Below are 21,217 nucleotides of genomic sequence, written 5' to 3' on the forward strand. Positions count from 1 at the left end.
CTCATATTTAAATAGGTTGGTTATATCTAATGCCATTGCCATCTTAAACAGCATTTCATTGGAAGATTTTGTTCAGACTAAATCAGTTAGACATGACATTTTTTTATATAGATCCCTGAAAAAAAATAAATAAAAAATAAATAAATATATATATATATATATACATACATACATACATACATACATACATACATAAAAAGAACAATCATTGGCTTCTTTTGATGTTTATAACAGTGGTAATGTTCAAAGCTTTTAGACGATTCCTTGCTCAAATCACTGATAAGTGAATAAGTATCTGGTATTAATTTTATTACGCTTTTTATTAAGCTGTCTTGAACTTTAACTATGGCATTGATCTGATTTCTGCATGGTTACAGTGGGATCTGGTCTACTTCCTAGAAAGGTTATATTTAATAGATGTTTACTAATCTTCTATGTCTTGAGGGCAAAAATCAGCTTAGTTTATCTCATATCATGAGTTATGGCTTTTTGATTGTAAATGACAAATATCTGCCAGTGTAGACCTTTAGCACAAATCAAATTATTTATTTTTAGACATCAGAGGCTGTTTAGTATGGTAGAGCCCTAACCCAGTTTTACAGCTTTGTGTGCCAGAACACATGCTGCTTTTAGCTTGTTAAAGTGTCGTAACGTTGTAGAGTTGCAGCATTTTATGTCATGACCCACTTTTTTTCTGTTTTCTAACTTTATTTGTTGAAAAAACATGACTTTCTCCATAACATAGGTGAGGTATTTTCTTATACTGTTGTAGGATGGAAAGAATTAAGGCCTCTCTACTGTTACTTCACAAACAGGTGAAAGCGGTTGCCTAACTGAGCGAACAAGAGTCTGATCGCATGTTGGATCCTACCAACCTAAAGCAACAGTTACCTTTAATTTAGATCCCTACTGGGCTTAATGGAAAAGAACACAGGGGGTTGTAGGGAGGGAGATGGTAACAGTATCTGTCTGGGAAACAATGTGAGAAATGACTTTAATTTATCTGCTGCTAGAAGCATCCAGTGTTGGCCGAAGTGTTGCTCTTACAACAACATTGAAATATGAACTATATTTGTTCCCATTGGTTTAAATAAAATTGTGACTGGTATCTAATTGTCTCTGTAAAGTGCCTTGAGATAACATGCCGTGAATTGGCGCTGTATGAATAAACTGAATTGGAGTGCATATCTCTTTTTGAGTGGATTTTATTTATTTTCTATATGGCTGCACCAAACTGCAATTTGAATGTTTGCTGCAGTATTAAGTATTCAAGGCTGCTTCATTTGCCATTCATTGAAACTGCATGCCAATAAGACATTTGGCCAGTTGTAACTGGGTAAATTACATATAATCTCATGTCATTCCATACCTATTTTTACCCAGATTTGATTTTTTTTTTTTTTGTCCATTGCTCAATCCAAATTAAAACGTTTTTTTTTTTTTTCCAATTCTAGGTTTGAATTGGTCCGTTTAGTACGACGGAGTATTAGGGCCACACATGAAGAGAAAAAATATTTTTGCCATGACGAGATTAAACTCGACATGTCGACTTTAAAGTCGACATGTCGACATTAAACTCAACATTTTGAGAATAAAGTTGAAATGTCATGTTGAGTTTAATCTCGACGTGTCGACTTTAAAGTCGACATGTCGACATTAAACTCAACATTTTGAGAATAAAGTTGAAATGTCATGTTGAGTTTAATGTCGACATGTCGACTTTAAAGTCGACATGTTGACATTAAACTCAACATTTTGAGAATAAAGTTGAAATGTCATGTTGAGTTTAATCTCGACGTGTCGACTTTAAACTCGCCATCTCGAGAATAAAGTTGATATATCGTGGCGACTTTAATCTCGACATTCCAAAGTTTGGAGAAAAGAGCAACCGCGCTCCACAGCTGCAGTCTGCGTTTTAAGAGTGAAGGTACCCTGTGACGTGCTGCAACTGTATAGGATTCTGTGCATGTATCCTGTGCAGCGGTTGGCTCTCTTGAACTAATTTAAACTTTATTGTCGACACGTCGAGATTAAACTCAACATGACATTTCAACTTTATTCTCGAAATGGCGAGTTTAAAGTCGACAGGGCGAGTTTAAAGTCACCACGTCGACATTAAACTCAACATGACATTTCAACTTTATTCTCGAAATGTTGAGTTTAATGTTGACTTTAAAGTCGACATGTCGAGTTTAATCTCGTCATGGCAAAAATATTTTTTCTCTTCATGTGTGGCCCTAATACTCCGTCGTAGTTTAGCTTATTATTCCCTTGAAATTGTTTTTTTTTTTTTTTTTTTTTTTTGTGAATTGGTTCTGTAGAGATAAACTAATTTTAAAATGATTTGTCTTACACATTTAGGACCTTCATCCAAAATAATCAGCAAAATACACCACTTTTGCTTTTGAACTATCATTTGTATTCAGTAGCTGTCCTTATTGATTATCATGCATTGTTTTGGCTTCTTTGGGAAGTAATTGTTTTAAGTTGAAGCTGAGCAACTATCTTGTCAATTCTTGGACTTGGATAACACGTTGAAGTTACAAAAGCCAAGCGGTGATGCAACACATGCAGCGTGTATGAGTTACAAAACCTGAACAGGACACCCATCGCATGCAAAAGTGCCCCTTTTTCTTTTCCTCTTTGGTGGTTGAATGACTCAGCATCAACAGTTTCGTCGGGTCTTGTAACTTGTGTAATAGATGCAAGTATGGATTGGTTTTCCACTGTCAGCTAGCGTGACACAAACAAAATATATTCTGTGAGTCAGTGCAGCATCCACAAGATGGTTCCATATAAAACAGAAATGGTTATTTTAGCTGAGCCAGCTGGATGCCTTTCTAACCACAGAGATAATCAGCTGATCACAGTTCTGCCTTTAAAAATATCAACATTAAATTTTTTTTTTTATTATTTTTGATCTAAATATAACATCAAGTCATGTGGGACTGGACCAAGCCATACTTATCTTTTTTTGCAGCAGAATATTATCAATCTCTAAAACATAATCTTGATTCAGGCTAAAGTTGTAACGCCACTCCCTAACAACCCATAGATGTTTGCATCTGATGTAAATACATTTAAATGCTGGGCCATTTGTTTCAGTGGTTTCTGGCTAAAGCAATTCAAATTGGTGCCTACAGATTTTATTGCAGGTCTTACAGCAGGGGTAGGCAGCGTCGTTCCTTTGCATGGATCCCTTCTTAATCACACTTGAAATAAATGAAAAGCCCAGGCCGCTGCTAAACTTACCAACATGCCAAGGAGGTAATTTAGGCTTTTGTTTCAGGTGTGTTAGAAAAGGCATTCATGCAAAAGCTGCAAGAAAGTGGCACTTGAGGACCAATGTTTTCTACCTCTGTGTTACACCATCGTTGTTTAATTATTGGAAAGATTAACCATTTAATTTATTTATTTTTTTATGGAGTGATTTAGCAGTTTGCAAAAAAAAGTTTCCCTTTTAACAGTGAACTCAAACTCAAAAAGGAAAATTGTATTTCAACCTTTTGGTGTGGACCTTATCCTACACACCTGGATCAAATGGCAAAAATGTCTAAGGGTAAATTTAAACTGCTGGCCTGGTCAATCAAATGGTTCAGTTGAGCCGGTTTTCTCTCATGCAAAGGTCTTACAACCGACCAAACGGAATTGTACATTTGGTCTTCAGATTCAAGCTCTTAATGTGGTGTTGTTTTTCTGCTCCTCTTACACCACTACCTTTCTTCATGCTTTAAGTACACTGGGATAGCTCGCATTCACACTCTTAAGAACCCTTTCCACTACCCTTTTCAAACCGTGCAAAGATCGGTCCGAGCACGTAACTGAGATATCTGTTGAGTGTAAATGGCACGCAAAACTGAACCGGTCCTTGCTAGATAAAACAGAATCGCGTTAAACAGGAACTAGTTCATCAGTAGAGCTCGGCGTGGTACAGTTCCGACACTGTTCCCAGATAACAAAGTGCGCATGAGCAGACGGCGTCATCTCCTTACAGTCTGCCTCTGTAATCATGAAATTTCAGACATTCATAAAAATACTAGCTTTCCTACAGTGCCACATGATTTCCAGTGATGATTCTGCTTAGCAGTGTGATGAACCTCCAAAATCTGTCGTTGTTTCCTGCATCTCCAAGCCCTGATTAGACTATCGTTTGCTGTATCCACTGCCCAAAAGCCAGAGATGGCAAAAGTACTCACTTTCCGTACTTGAGTAAAAGTACAGATACTTGTGTTAAAAAATACTCTGGTAAAAGTGGAAGTACTGATTAAACTTCTTTACTCAAGTAAAAGTAACAAAGTACAGGCTTGTAAATTTACTTAAAGTATAAAAGTAGAAGTAGAAACCACTTTTTTCATGCCGTTGCCTACATTTTAAATGGATGTCTGCCAATAGGACTAGATCTCCGTTGTGTTCATTTTCAATCATCTCGTCGTCCATACTACTATGCTAACGCCACCAAGCTGCAATGATTTGCCCCGAATGAATACCGCCGAATCTGTCGATTCATCTTGTAGTGGTGCGTCAAATGCAACGTAGATTCCCATCCAATTAGATTGAATTTGGTATTGATGACGTGAAAAATAATAACGGTAACTCCATTGAAATGATTCAAAACTAAAGTAACTAGACAATTTTTTAAAATGTAAGGAGTAGAAAGTACAGATATTTGTGTAAAAATGTAAGGAGTAGAAGTAAAAAGTCGCCATAAAAATAAGTAGTAAAGTAAGGTAAAAATATCAGAAAAATCTACTTGAGTACAGTAACGAAGTATTTGTACTTCGTTACTTCCCATCTCTGCCAAAAGCCGACTCTGTCAAGTAAATTCACCAAAGACTGCCTTCACCTGACTCTTGGCAACGAAATATCACAATTATGACCAAATGTCCTGACTGTTACGGGCGCCACCATGTTGATTTGCTTGTTTACCTCTAGGGAACAGTAGTATTGTAGATCGTCAGTAGGAGGCGAGGAACCATGCTAGCGTGGTGTGTAGGGGGGAGCATTGACATGGGTGTTACGATACGATTCATCTTGCGATACTTGAGTCACGATACAATATTATCCTGATATTGCGATATCAATATATAGTCCAATGTTTTTCCCATATATCAAAAGAAATGTATGGATGAAAAAGCAAGTGCTGTATATGTTCATCAGATGACATTGATCATTTAGTTATTTCGGTATCCATGTTGTTTGGGGTTTTAGTCAGTCCCTGTCTTCCACAGTGACTACCTCAACTACAGATATGATGCTGTCCTGCACAGCAAAAGGGCTCCACAGCACCATCTTGTTTTTGGTAAAATGTTTTTTTTTTTTTTTTCGTTTTTTTTTTAAATCAATGCGAGGAACTGAAAAATTGATATAATATCGGGTAGCAAAAAATCACAATATAGCTGTGAAAGCAATTCTTTTGCCCCACACCTCAGTGCAGATCAGTTTTCAGAGGGTAGTGTAAATGGGGCTTTATCGACAGGGTCCACATAAAATGTACCAACACCGGCATTTGTAACTGTGCTAGGGTAGTTTTCCAGGGTCCTGGATTAGGTTTACTCCACTTTGATCATGCCCAGAAACTGGACCCTGGAACCGTTAAAAGTGTTTCAAGCAGCCTAACTAGCACAGTGGAGTCTAGCTCTACAGAGCTCTGCTAACAAGCTTATAAGTGGTTCAGGTGTGTTAGGTTTATCGTTTCTGCATTCATTTGCATTTTTTCCATCATGTCTAACTATTCCTTATAGAATCTGGTTGGACTAGATCTCCTTCAAAGAAGTGGCTATAAGGATAGTATTTACAGTCACATGTATGTTCCAGTCAGTACTTCTCATTCCTTTGCTACTGAAACATCCTCTGCTACCCACAGGGTAAACTCTCTTATCTCCTGTTACCTCTACTCCACATTAAAAAATCAGACCAGTGTAAACACGACCTTGCCTTTACATGTGCTCTCCCCACCGTGGGGAAATAAAACTCCTCATGTGTACATTGCCCTATAACTTTTCTGTCACCTGCCACCCTCACCGTCTCACATGACTCTTGCATGTCGTTTTTGTTATCATATTTACATCTCATGAGGAATGCAATCTTCCATTCTCAGGTCGAAAGATTTTCTAATGGCTCAGCTGACATTGAAAGTGTATTTAGTGGTTAAAGTCCATAAGGGACCTATGGAACAATACATCATGAAGATATTTTAGAGTGACACCTTTCAGCTTTAGTGTAAGTTTAAGTTATATCTGTGGCCACATCTGAAAAAATCTTCCTCATTCCATAAAACTTTTGTTTCAGGATTTTTTTTCTTTTCAAAACGGGCAAATTATGACTTAAATAGCTAAGCTTTTAGTCTCAATAATAAACCATGGAAAATGTACATTTTATTGTTTTAACCTTGAAGTGCTTATCAGCATGTTAGAAACTAAGTCTCAGACCTCTTGCCTTCAAACTTGTCCTTTGTTCTGGAAGCTTTGATAACTTCTTATTGTCTTATGTTACTACATACAGTCCTCCTTACGGCGTTAAATATATTCCCAGAACATTTATTTTAGTTTTACAACTAAAAGAAAGTTGACATTTTTTTTGTAGTATGACAGTGGTTTATAAGAATCAATTTAATTGAAACTAAAAAACCTTTTGATTTGATTAATGGTGGAAGAAAATATGTTAAACAGAAATGAAGAGTTCACATTTTCTACGGTCAGCCACATCTCTTGGTTACTCTACGCCTGCCTTCAATAAACCAAATTGCTTACATTTGATCTAAATTTTTGTCGCACACTAAATCAACAAGGTAGTCCAAACAGTCTGGATAAATGATGAGGCAGAACCAGTATATAGTATATACACTTTATAAGAGCAGCGTCTGACTTCTTACATGTGATCTTAAGCCAGGTTTTCCAAAATAACTGTAGACCTGCTGCAGAGCTCGCATTTGCAGAGAATGCAGCCCAAATCTGTCGGCACTCAGTGTTGGTGTTTAGTCAAACCAGCAGGATGATCGTCTATTTTGTCCTCTTCCTACTCTGGAGTCCCACACAACTGCTGCCTCTTTCCATGTCATCTAAAGCGATGCCAAACGATGAGCAGCTAACAGCCTCCCAACACTAGAATGAGATAACTTTTGAAGTTATTTTTATTCATTTCTTTCTCCACCAAGTTGCCTAACCTATTTCTGCAGAACTCACCCATTGCTTCCTTCTTCTCTCCAACACATTTTCCTTTACATAACATGAGAATTGCACATTTAAAAAAAAAAAAAAAAAGCATAGACCTACAGATTTCATTTGTGTTGCATAACTAGTCTCCTCTTTTCTCACTCCAGTCTTTTGTGTTTGGTTGTGTGATGCTTTGTCGGGATGTGTGTGTTTGTCTGTGTGTGTACGACTGTTTGGTTGGATTCCCTGTCAACACCAGCAGACACAAAACCTGGATGAGTCGGGCTTAGGGGTTTTGTCTCTGGGGTGACAGTGCGTCTGCGGCATTTGAGGATTTCATGCTACAGAGCATGGCTCCTCTGGTGTTAATGCACGCCTCATCACCCGTAAGTCACCCAGAGGCTGCTGGGATACCTTGTCAGACTAACATCAGCCAGCTGATGCTCACCACTGGCTGATCCTCAACAGGACACCACAGAGGTCAATAGTTTGCTCCGTTTTCGGTAATTCGGGTTAATAAATTTAAAATTATTATTTCTGTTAAATTTGATGAGAGAAAACCGCAAATTTAGAATCTGAGAAATGTATTATAATAAATAAAACCAAAGAGTAAAACGATGTCTGTGCGGTGTAGGGGCTCCTTTTGCACTGATTCAAACGTTATTTCCTGCTGGCAAGGAGGTGGTTTAGATCATTTCTTAACGCTGGTCCTCAAGGCCCCTGCGTCGACATGTTTTAGGCGTTTACTTGCTTCCACACACCTAACCTAGAGATCTTATAATATTGAGCTATTGTTGTCTCTAACAAGAATTGGTACCAACTTAGGTCCAGCTGGCTTCAGATGAGGGACCAGGTTCAGTTTTATCTCAAACGATTCTAGAAAATGCATAACCCTAGTCGTCAAGGCCCCTGTGTTAACATTTTTTAGACGTTCATTTGCTTCCACACACCTAACCTGAATGAAAAGTTGATTTATGGCTTTTGATGGCTGTCGAGGAGGTGATAGAGTCATGAATCGTGTGTTTGAGTAAGAGATGCACCTAAAACAATACTCTATAAAAACAAATGGTGAAAATAACAGTAAAATACCAGCAGCTTTGGTAGCCAGGAAAATATGGTTTTAAAAAACGTAGATCTGTACAAGACAAAACGGTCCATTGTTTTGGTAACTTTAAATTTTACAGTTGAAAACATTTTTTTCACTGTAAATCGTTGTAGAAAAATAGATACCATAAACAGTTAAACATTATTACAGGGAAAACCTTTTAAAACAACTGTAATGTGCTAAACCGTTTTAAAAGCTAAGTTAATAAAAAAAGAAAAACTGTAAAAGTGTAAAACATTTTCTTTGGACCAGTAAATTTTCATAGTAAATTCCTGGCAACCAAAGCTGCCGTTATTTTACCATACAATACATGTGCAAGATAAGTTTTTTTTTTTTTTTTTTTTGGTGTAAATTTTCAATATCATTGAAAATCAAATCATTAAGACAATTGTAAATAACTCCTGCCAAAGAATACAGTACAGATCAGTGTTTATATGATCACAAATCGCTATAAACCTTGACAATGTAGTAATGGTTGAACGAAAACATGAAAAATAGTCACTTTCCCCTCACTGAACAGCAGTAATAAGTCACCAAGTCTGGACTTGGTTGAAGATAGCCTTCAGACAGACCAGGGTTTAAATGTACATGGCATCAAAGAGATGAGCTCTGCTGGAGAAGTCAAACTGCTTTCACTCGGGTTTCACTTTGAACTGCGAGGATCTGCTCTGCTGAAGAAAGAAAATAGACAGTGACAAAAGACACACAATATGTTAAAATAAGCTTTCATAAAGTATTTCTTAAAAAGTGTGGTTGCAAGTCTTAAATCTAGTCACAAGGTGGTAGGACAGACCCAAAACTAACTCAAAATGCAAAAATTTGAAGTTTCTCAAACAGGGTATCGTTTCTTATTTTTAATGGAAATTCAAAAAAAGGTTTCTAAAAAAAAAAAAAGTAGTTTCTTATATTAACTCTATACTTTATACCATCTATGGACAGACACTGAATTTGACCTGCTAAAACAGAGTCTGGATTTACATGATTTGAAATGAAATTCTATGGTTTGAAAAGTTATTTAACTAAACTGTATTTTATGTTATGAAATTGAATTTTATTGCTTTGAATACTAAGTTTTACAAATGGAATTTTTGTTTTATATATTCCAGTGTCATATATCTTGGTACTTTAGAAAGCAGCTAATCAAACTTAGACTTGGACAACTTTTATTGTCATTTTGTATACACAGAATGTATACAGAACGAAGTTTCATTTTGCACAGCTTTCCATTTCTTAAAAGTGCAGCAGTGATCAAATAAATGTAAATAGTGTGGGATAAAAACACATTGATAATGATTGACAAAAAGCATTGATATGGAAGATTCAGTTTATTAAATATATATGGTCAATTATAAATTTGGTTTGGTGTTGTCAGTTTGATGCAGTCTGTGAAATGATTTAGAGTTTTTTCAACAGCTCAGCTGTCTGATGGCAGGGGGGAAGAAGCTGTTTCAGAATCTTAAACAGATTCACAGCTTTATGTGGAACATCAGCTTAAATTATTTAGCTGTAAATTTAATGTGCAGAACTCAGTAACCTGTAGTTTTATCCAAATGATGCCTTACAAATTAAGGTTTAAGGACATTTTTATCTGTATGAGAAAGTATTATAAAATGTATGCATATTTATTAATTTTCATTTCACACATTAAATCACTGAGTTTCTTATTTCTTTAGTGTTTTTTTCCAGTCACTTGATTAACCGTTATTTGAAGTATTTAATAAAGTAAAGGACCGCTTTGGGTTTCACAGTCTTTTAGCTATTGTTGTCTTTAAGGAGGATTAGTACCAACTTAGGTCCAGCTGGCTTCAGATGAGGGACCAGGTCCAGTTTTATCTCAAACGATTCTAGAAAATGCATACGTTTGTAGTTCTATAGATCTTAAACCAAATTAATGGTTTAATTCAGCCAAAGAATTTACACAAGTTTAAACTTTTTTTTTTTTTTTTATACCTTGACCTCTGATTGTTTCTGTTACAATAAACACGTCTCAATGTATGTCTGCAGTTTGTTTCGGTGGACGGCTTTGCTGTGAAAACAGTCTTCCTCTCTGCCTTACCACCTTCTTATGAGCACATTAGTTACACTAATGCGTGTTGTTTGTGATTAAATGCTTTCTGTAAAATTAACTTTTGTCTCACCTCCTCCTCTTCCTCTTTATCCTTGACCCCCTGTGTGTCTCCTCTGTGCCTACTCCCCTGCCTATTCTTCTTGTTGCTCTGGTCCCTTCTTCGACTACCTTCTGCTTCTCCTTCTCTTGCTCCTCCCACACAGATGCTCCCAGCCGCCCAACTTGACAGGAGTGATGGGATGTGTCAACTAGGTATTACACCTATCCCAACATCTTACACTGCAAGCAGTGATAGTGGCCGGGGAGGGGTGGGTTTTGAAATCTTAAGGACTAAAAATACTATTAAAAAGGCAGAGAAAAATGAAGAAAAGATGAAGAATATAATCTCATATCTAGCAGGGAAGTTAAGGATGCAGTGTTGCCTTATGAAAACTGACTCATTAGAGAACTTGTGTGCCTCTTTTGATAAATAATGGTTGGATTTAAAATGGGGGGCCGAGTTGTAAGTTTAAAATAGTGACTCCCAGCAGACTTATACTGGGTACGCCTATTTTAAAGGCATTCCCGTTTACATTCAAAAAGGTGCCAAGGGCTGCAGAGCTAAAAATGCTCCCCTGACCCAGTGATGGACAAAAAAGCACCATGTCTTTTACTTCAGAACTCTTCCTCTTAAAATTTAATTAAAAAAAATTTAATTAAAAAACTGATTGTTTTAACAGCAAAGCTAGCATTTTTCATTTGTCACAAGTACAGAACAATAAAATTAACTCTCTGCATTGAACCCACCCAATTGGGGGAGTGTTAAGCATCTTGCTCAGGGACCCAGATAGGCAGTCTGTGGGAGTGGGGCTTAAACTGAGAAGCCCAATGCACTAACCGCCACTCCCCCAAAGCGTGAAGGGTCTTGTCCTGGCAGCTCATTCCCCTGGGGATACGAACCCAGGCTACCTGTTTGCAGAACAGGTGACTAACCACCTTAGCTAGCCATCTGCCGGTGTTTAGAGTACACACCTTTTGTTTTTACTTATTTTGCTGTTATTTATGCTAATCAGGCATTATAGAGCATCATGTGGCATGCAGCAAATTGGGAGCAGGATAAAATATTTTTTGGTTACATATTTTTATTTATATGATCACTGAACCGGTGCTGCATACTTTAGTTTTAAATGAAATGTGTTAGAAAGCGACTCTGAAGCTTATCACTACGCTAGCTTTTGCAAAGCAGGTAGATCTGCAATTATTTTTAGAAAATGGATAGGGGGTAAAACAAATTACAGTAACCAGGTTTTGTATAAAAAAAAAAATAAATGTCAATGTTTTATTAAAAACACTTGACATGTTTTAAAGAACTACATTTACTTCACTATTATGACTGCATTGTAGATATTTAAACTTAAAAGATGCCCTCTTTTTGCTGTGACTGTGTGTTTTATAATCCACTGAGGCTTGGTGAAATTATTTCAACAGAATTAAGAGTTTATGTGGAGACTTGCCCTTTAAAAGTGGTCAATTAAATAGCAATTGCAGCAATGAAATAGTTTGGTATTTGACCCATGTGGGAAGAAGTAAAAGCCAGTGTTCTGTGGTACACTCATAATCAGTTTGAAGGCTTGGATACACGTTAAAAGTTGGCTGGAATGGAAATTATATTTATCAGTTTTTGTAGGTAGGTTCTCAATATTTCATTGAGAACCTACTTGCACTAAGTTGCTAACTGGTTATGCAAGATGCCTCCGAGACACCGGCCACAACCAAAATGCTTGCGAACCTTCCGCCACAACAATCCCGCCCCCTTGATAATCGACCAATCACATTCACTTTATTCAGTCGTGTAAAGTCAGACCCCACTTGGGAGAATTCGGAAATGCAACTGTTGGAACAGCCGTTTCCCTACGACCTTATAATGCCATTTACTTTATGTTTGAATTTAAATAATAGTCATTCAAATAAATAACTGTAATTGAAATAACTTAATGCAAAGCAATCAATCACTTGCATAAACTCAACAGATATTCGTAATATTATTATTATTGCAACAGCTTTAACAGATGGGAATTTTACTATCCCTGAATTGTGAGGAATTTATGCCTGTTATAATTCTGAGCTTTTATTTTGACAGTACCTATATCCAGAGTGCTATGATTACACTTTACTGTTTATAATAGAGTAGTTTTTGAAAGAGGACTGGATTATCAACTTTAGATGGCTTCATGTTGACCACGCCATAGGCAAGCCTCTGGTGTTCCTCTGCTTGGGTGTTTTAAACAAAGTCCTCCATATTCAAGCATTAGAGAGGCAAAGTCAGCTGCTTTTGAATTTTTATTTAATAATAAAGGATGTTAACATGACCCACAGTTGATGAACCCAAAATTAATTCCTACTTGTGCACCAGATTCCTCTTTCTAAAGACCATGAAAGCTTCATGTTGTGTCATCGGTCAACCATGAATAAAAACAAGCTGTGCTAATGCATCAATAATAGCCTCAAATGTTGACTGTAAGTCAACTTTTGACTCTGATCAGTAAATCGATCCCTGACATGGTGAGTTGTCTGTTTCGTTTACTTTTAACTCCAGTGAGCAGGTGTTGGACAGATTCAGTTTTTTTTCTAACCGAGTGGGAACCAGGGTTATATTTTACAAAGAAATGATGTACATGAAACTGAGAATAAGGCTCATTCATCATGTGACTAACGAAACAAGCTGAAATCCTTGTAGTACTTTTCTTTTGTTTATATCATCATGGTTTTAAATTCTCTCTTAATCGCTCTGAACGTTGTATTTCCCAATCCTTTGTATTTTATTTTATTCTGTCCGCTTTAATTTTCACCTCCCTATTGGATCTTATCCTGTTAGAAAGAGAAGTCAGTTTCAATCTGATCCCATTAGTAATTTGTGATTTTGAGATAATTCATGAGTCATTCAAAGAGGACTTTTACTTTACGAAATGAAGGCCAGAAATAAGTGTTGTTTAAATGATTCACGTTAATCCATAGCAGATGACTCACAGAAAATCAGCACATTGACACAAAATGTGTGTGCTTGACCTGGACATTATTTGTGCCAGAGATTAATTATTAAAAGAAACTAGTTGAAAACGGTAAAAAATTAGTGAAACCTTTTTTTAATCATCTGCAGTAACCATGAACGCCTACATGTGCCAAAAACAGAACTGAAAGGGCCTGATGTGAAACAAAGAAAGAATAAAAAAAAAAATGTTCTCTAAATATAACAGGGAAGTTGATTCCTTTCTTTTAACAATTTATAAAAAAGAAAGGAAAAAAAAGCAAATTCTGAATATCAATCGGTCGAGATATTTGACCTTAAAGCATCTTGTGGTCATCTCTGTGTTTAATTAGAACATAAAGGGCTTTTAGTCTGGGTCAGAATATTAACTGTTCAGTTTGTTTGTTTTTTTGCAACAGGTGGGAAACTCCTTGATGATGATGATGATATTGGACTAAGGGATCAATCTGCAGTGTTCACACCAGAGCGAGACACAGGAGGGATTGAGGTAGAAGACTACATCATCAAAGAAGACAAGATGGGCGTGGGGAAGAACACCACCTCTAAATCAATGGACAGCAGCAGTGAGGGTGGAAAATATGAAGAGGAGACCAAACATGAAGCAGATTTTTATCCTATACCGGTATGTATGACTGATTTACAAAGTTAGACTCAAGCTCACACACACTGAACCAAAGACTAAGCTAATACTGTTTGGTTTGCTTCCTTTTAATAAGGAACAGGAAATACCAAAACCTTTGACAAATATAAGGTTTCAAGTTCAAAAAGACAGATGATATCCATCAGTTATTCAGTAAATGAATAATTATCATGATTTTTATTTTTTTTTAGATCAACTTGAAGGTCTTTTCTGGCATCTTAGTCTGTACCTTTTGCTTTGTTTTTTTTTTCATCAGCATCAGGCTGTTGATCTCTGAGCTATATATTAAGAGTTCAGGGATAAGAAGGTGTGCAGATTAATATACCGGTCAGCATTAGCTGGGAAAGATATGTGTATTTAAACAGGTAGTAACCATCCATAAGTCTAAATATTGTGTTTATCTATTTGTCATTTTATGCATCCTATACATCTATCAATTTATTTATCCATCAGTTCTTTAACATCTATGTTTTTGTCCCTGTATCCATTTTCTATTTGTGCATCTATTCATCCCATCGGACATCCATGCGTTTTTACATCCATCTGTTATTTCGTTAATCCAGCCATCAATCTATTTTAGTGTTAATCTATCAATCTATCAATTCTTTTGTAAATCCATCCATCCATTTGCCCATTTCATTTTTACTGCATCTGTAGAAATATTTGTGTTAAATTTAACTTTTAAGTCTCTCCTGTGTGTTTCTGTGTAAATCTAATGGTAAGCCATTAGCAGTGACATAAAGGGCAAATGTGATTGGTGCATGGTCTTTATTTTAAAAGGGTGCAGGGAAGAAAAGGTGTTTAGGTTGGAGATGAAGCTCCCAGTTTGTCAGTGGGTTGACATTCCTACCCTCACCACTGACTACAGCTGATGTTGGAGACAAAAGAAGCTAAAACTAACTAAAGTGTGATGTTTTGTCCTTTGACTAAATAAATCCCCACTATGCTGCTGATATTTTGGGGTTGGTTCCTGGCATCAATATTGCTTTTTATTCCTCATTTAAATTATTTTCAATGAAAGCAAATGTTACACAAGTTTGAATTTAAACCCAAAATAAACATTCATTAACACGTCATCTCATGACATGTTCAGGCATGGCTGCTGAATGAGCTAATAGTGATACAAGAAAGAAGGTAATTAAAAATATCGGCTGGCCAATGTATAAGTCAACCTTTAATGATGGATTTGGGATGAGTTGCACTCCAAGATTTAAAATAGATGTTTGAAATATACTTACTGTCTCAATTTGTGGGTCTAGGTGGTAGTAAATGGAGTTGGTGGTGCCACCGGAGATCAGGATACTGAGAACACCGAGCTGATGGCAATCTACACCAAGGATAATCAAGCAGCTGAAAAGGTAAGTGAAAAATGAAAGTATAGAAGTGAAATATAAACCAATTGTTGCAAAAAAAAGCAGACAGACAATCACTGGGCTAAAAAAACATGACATTTATGGTAACCAACTTCTTCATCACAGTTAAACTTCCATTTATATGTAAGCTCACAGAAGGCACAGTTTGAAGGGAAGTTTTACAAGGAGAGTTTTTTTTATTTTTTTAATACCGTATTTTCACGACCATAAGGCGCACCGTACTAAAAGGCGCACTCTCAGTTATGTGTCCCATTTCTGTATTTAACACACACATAAGGCGCACCGGACTATAGGGCGCGTTTTTTATATACAGGTACATGTCCTCTACTACCTTTAAATACCTCTACTGCGTATTTAAAAATACAGCGGGGGCAAAACTGAGTATGACTGTGCTTTATTCATGTATTTATTACAAAGTATTAATCAAACCTGGGTGCTGGCCGTGAGACAGACACATCGCAGATGACACAGCGCTGTGATCACTCCTAAATTAACTTAAAATCCTGAAATCTGCCGACGGAATTTGTTCGCTTTTATTACCGGTATCCTGGTGCCTGCAGTTTAAATTATTTAGATGAAAAACACCTGCCAGCCATTGCATGAACCCGAAGGCTGCCCAGCCTAGAGGCTGCTGTTGAAGGGATTTCTACTGTCGGTGCACCGCTGGTATGTGGGGGACTGAGCGCCTCCGACAGAAATAGATAATCTGGATGAACTGACTGCAATTATGAAGTTTTCAGGTGGACTTTCTCACTTAAAAACATATTAAAACTACTTTATTCCCACTGATCACAGCAAATATAGCTGCAAGATTTAGATTATTTAGATGAAAAACACCTGCCAGCCGCCGCGGTGAACCCGGAGGAGACCCGGCCCAGAGGCTGCTGTTGAATTAAGTTTTCAGGTAAAAAAATAGAGCGGGAGCAAAACTGAGTATGATTGTGCTTTATTCATGTATTTATTACAAAGTATTAATCAAACCCATCAAAGTCATCATCCTCTGTTTCTGAATAAAACAGCTGCGCTAAATCAGACATGCCAATTTCCCCTTCTTCGCTGTCAGTCACTTTCCGTGCCGGGCGGCTCCTCAGAAATAATGCCTGCTTTTGCGAAAGCTTGAACAACAGAGCCAGCAGACACGTTAGTCCAAGCATCTGCAATCCATCCGCAAACGGTGGCGTAACTTGCCCGGCGCTGCCTTCCACTTATCCTGAAACTGTGGTCTCTGTCGGTCATCCATCGCTCCCACGCCGCTCGCAGCCTTACTTTGAACGGCCGCTTCACACCGATGTCGAGCGGTGGAAGATCCTTTGTCAAACCTCCCGGGATAACGGCGAGCACAGCATCCATTTGATTCACCATGTTTTTCACATCAGCTGTGAGATGGGCACGCATGGAGTCACAGATTAACTGCGATGGTGATGCGTGGAAAAAAACACCTGGTCTCCTCACATACACCTGCCTCAGCCACGCTTTCATCATCTCCTCATCCATCCAGCCCTTTTCATTTGCGTTAATATCATATGTCATCAGAGCGCTGTGTCTGTCTCGCTGTCAGCTCCCAGATCAGCTTCTCTGATTGGTTGATGCGGCGCTTCCAGCAGCAAAACTTCAATTTTTCCATCTCGAGCAGCAGCAGCGCGTTGGCGGTGCGTCAGATGCTTAAACGCTCCCGACCTGCTGCAGCTGCAGCTCAAAACGCACTGGGGACCTTTTGCTGCGCCTATACGCGCGTCAACCATTGACTTTGCATGTAAACACGCTGCTTCTGCTGCACCTGCTGGGTCCGGTTCACACCGATGTCGAGCGGTTGAACAGCGAGCACAGGGTTAATTTGTTTCCCCATGTTTTTCACATCAGCTGTGAGATGGGCACGCATGGAGTTACATATTAACAGCGATGGTGATGAGTGGAAAAAAAACACCTGGTCTCCTTACATTCAGCCACTCTTTCATCATCTCCTCAATGAGGTGGTCTCAAAAGTCGCAGTTACAACACACATAGGGCGCACCGCACCAAAGGGCGCACCGCACGTTTTGAGGGGAAAAAAAGACGTTTAAGTGCGCCTTATAGTCGTGAAAATATGGTACATATAAAAGCCAGGGCTTTTTAAAGGTATAGCTTTTATTATTAAGGAGCTGGACATGTCCTGCTGCACTGAATAGGAGAAATAAACGTTCAGGTTGTTATCAGGGAGATTAAACCTGAACTGGATGAAATATTATACTGTTTTTTTCTGACTTTAATATAGTAAAGCTATATAACAGTAGAAGGACCAGACAACAAGACATGGATTACCGACTGCCAGTGTTTATCTACCTCTGCCTTGTTTTTTGTCTTCTTCTTTTCCATGATTGTTTAAAGCAGGGCTTATAATGACTGAAAAAGTTTAAGCGTAATGTTACTACTAAAAAAATCTTAGCCCATCATTATCAGTCAACTTAACTTTTTCTGATTATGATTGTTTCAGATTTCTTAAAGAAACATTTCAGATTTCTTAAAGAAACACTTTCTTAAAGAAACACAGATTTCTTAAAAAAACACTAAGCCAGCACTTAGGTCCAAAGACCTAAGTGCTGGCTTAATAAATGTATATTAAATTGTTTTTTTAGATCATTTACAGCTTGAACTTTGAATGATTCGGATTCTTTGTTTCAATTCCAATTTCTATTCATTCCAATTCTTTTAAGAGGAAGTTAATTAAAGTTTATTTGTTATAAATAACCTGGCTAGCATTGTTGCAAGGGAACTTGCAATGCAAAAAGAATATATACACATTGATTCTCATAATATTACTATGGCCCTGATCATTTGCACAAAATACTACACTGTTTAGAAACTTTAAAAAATTCTGAAGACCTAAAAGTTTTATTTTGTTCCACAATAAAATGCAACATTTTTGGTCTGTCATATCTGTCTACTGTAGTTTATAATTTGTGCTAAACTAGTAGAATATTTGAAAATGTTGCTTAATTTTGCAATATGCAATATAAACAAAGAGTTATGAAGTATTTTTTTTCCTGGTTTTATAGCAAATGCAAACCCCAGAGAAAATGTCATCTGCCCAGCTTCTAGAATAAAACAATGTTTTCCAACATCTTATTGGTTTGTTTTTGAGTTCATTTCTGTACCTTCCCAGACTTTAGATGTGCCCTGCTTTAAATGTAACGGAGGCAGAGAAAGTGAATGCTTGGTACTTACAAAATATTGTGTAGTTTTTATTTATTTAAAGGATGAAAACTATTGGGAGAAACTTCTGTTAACCAGAGTTATCTTTCTTTTTTTCTTTTTTTTTGCATTACTACATATTTGCATGAGTCCTTTTGTATTCAAAACCAACAGAGGTGCACAATTTCACTCTATCCATTAAGCAACCTGAAAGGACTGCTTTTTATACATGTTTTAAAGACAAGAGTTTCAAAAGGACAACTTATTTTGAGCTTCCTGAGTATTTTCTGTTTCTTTGTATTTGTAAGCAAAGGGATTTTTTTAAAAAGCTCTGCATTATGTATCCGATAAGATATGGATCAGAAAAGATAGACTTTTTGGTTAACATTCATGTCATTCTCTCAGCTGTGCTTTTTTTCCTTTTGTCATCATGACTGTGCACTTCTTATTCATAGCATGACACTGCACTTTTTTGAGATTTTGAGTCTTTTGTCTTGTTTTATCATATTTTTTTTCCTTTGGAAATATACGCCCTAATCCAAACTGTTCAGACATGTTTGTCTAATTGCAGCTTTTAATGATCCAAAGCTACATTGGCAGGGGAGTTTAAGATAATCCTGATTTTTGTTTTCCTTCCTTTGCATTGTATGTATAGAGCTCAATTTCCGAGACACTTGACAGCACTGACAGCATGGATGCAAGGAGGATGGATATGATCTATACCATTGAAGACACCCCACCCTGGTACCTGTGTGTGTTCTTAGGCTTACAGGTCAGTTGTACATTAAAAGCTGGGTGAAGTGAGAAAGAATAAAACCACCTACACATGTATATGTCCTTGTCATGTCATGTCATGTTAGGGTTTTTATTCCCTGGGCGCCCATCTAAGAGAACACAAACATGAAGCCTTGGATTAATTCCCAAGGCAAAAAAAGTTTATGTTCTCACCAAGCGAGTGTTGCGTGCTTTGGTCTGACATCAGACATTGGTGATGCCTCTCCCCTTTATCTCTTGGGTCAGCGGTGGAAAGAGCTCATGTCTGAGAAATGGATGACCTTAACCCCTGTTTGTACAAATTACGCAAGTTTAAATCGCCGCAAAGGCCACACAATAACTATATTTACCAACACTAAACACATGGAATAATTCTTTAACTGATGTTAAAAAAAAGAAGCGTTTTATGTCTAGAATTGTTGACCGAAGCATCAGTTTAAGAGCTTAGCAACAACCAAACACTTCCAGGTGAATAATAGTTTAAATAGATCTCTAGGAACGAGTGATCATTTCATGATGACTCAGCCAGACCTCTTTGGAAGAGATTCATATTGATTGTGTTTGTGTGTTCAGGTGTCCATTATGGGCACCAACCGCTACAACTATAGGCAGCCCTGCTAAAGAAGTGTAAAAGATATTCCTTCTTTTCATGGCAGTAGCATCATCATGCACTTAGTTATCGAACAAGTCTTATAAAATGGACATTTGATCATTTCTAATGGATGCCTCACCTTTACATTTTCTAGAGGACTGTTTATTTAGTAATACACTATTCCCATTACCCCTGATTATAAATGTGACTGTAAAATGAGGCCTGTTATATTACCTTCTATTTAAGATAAAAGATTAGGGAACATGCCATTTAACTGAGGCGTGTGTTTTTCCTGACATGCCAGAAAATGGCTATAAGTAAACAACTGCAAGCTTAAACCTGCTCTCTATCATAAATGCATGACATGGGACTGGATGAGGACCTGCCACTAACCATGGGACAGTAGGACATCCACTTAGAATAAGTTTGATGTAAAAACAAGAAATATTGGCTTGTAATCATATTATTTGCAACAAAGTAAAAAAAAATAGTAGTATTAACCTGACAAATGATGTAATGTGTTCTCCTGATGCCTAATTCTTTTAAAAGTGTGAATGACTGATATAGTGCATAGGCTGAAATAAATGTTTTGTGTGTTTAAAATAAATATTTTTCACATTTTCTGCAGACAATGAGCTTTTGGATGCCACATTTCTTCCTTTCAGTGATTTTTGCTGATATGCTTCACAGTTAAATGGCATACTTCCCTTTGAAAAGCTTCAATTCAGATCCCTCGCCATTACACTGTTTATGTCTGGCCAGACATCATATGGTGTTGGGAGGCAATATCATCAAGTTATGTTTTATCTATGAAGCTATGATGGGTGGACTCCCACGTTATCTCAGCAGTCCATTAGTTCTAGCGTTTACCATTTGCCTACATACAAATGCCTGCTTTTAAATCGCACATTTATTCTTCCTCGTTATCTGTTTTAGTTTATGTTTTATGTTTGCTATCTTATTCAGGTCTTCTTTGGTTAAATAAAAGCAAATGTGTCTTTTCAGGAAATGCTACTAATCACCTGGAAGATTTAGATTAAACTAATCTTTTCATTTGACCAGCATGTCTTGGAGTTGGGCAGTGGAGCAGACAAGGCTTAAACTGCATCTCAAACCCTTGAGTTTGATTCGGTACACTTGGTTTTTTGGGGCAGTGAGCTGCTTCATTTTATTTTTCTTGTAAAGCGAAAAATTAACAAATTGTTTTTAATTTGAGTCATACAGCTGTTCTTCGCGTATCTTTCCCTATTGTTTCTGCGCACATCTTTCTAACGTTTATGGTACTATCAGATCATGCAAGCAGCAAACCATAGAACATAGC

At 37.2% G+C, this 21,217-nt stretch overlaps 1 protein-coding gene across 2 annotated transcripts in view; it reads left to right on the forward strand.

The window, feature by feature from the left end:
• slc23a2 (solute carrier family 23 member 2) overlaps positions 1-21,217 on the forward strand; it is a 49,965-nt gene that overhangs the window by 10,712 nt on the left and 18,036 nt on the right. Inside the window, exons 2-5 of one of the 2 annotated variants that reach the window (XM_038277216.1) lie at positions 10,528-10,576; positions 13,748-13,971; positions 15,249-15,347; positions 19,186-19,302. In XM_038277216.1, the coding sequence (XP_038133144.1) occupies positions 10,528-10,576; positions 13,748-13,971; positions 15,249-15,347; positions 19,186-19,302 (489 nt within the window). The remainder of the gene's footprint in view (positions 1-10,527; positions 10,577-13,747; positions 13,972-15,248; positions 15,348-19,185; positions 19,303-21,217) is intronic. The other variant, XM_038277217.1, reaches the window with a different exon arrangement.

The sequence above is a fragment of the Cyprinodon tularosa genome, unplaced genomic scaffold (assembly GCF_016077235.1).
Source record: "Cyprinodon tularosa strain WSP-4 unplaced genomic scaffold, ASM1607723v1 ctg130, whole genome shotgun sequence".
NCBI classification, from domain to species: Eukaryota; Metazoa; Chordata; class Actinopteri; order Cyprinodontiformes; family Cyprinodontidae; genus Cyprinodon; species Cyprinodon tularosa.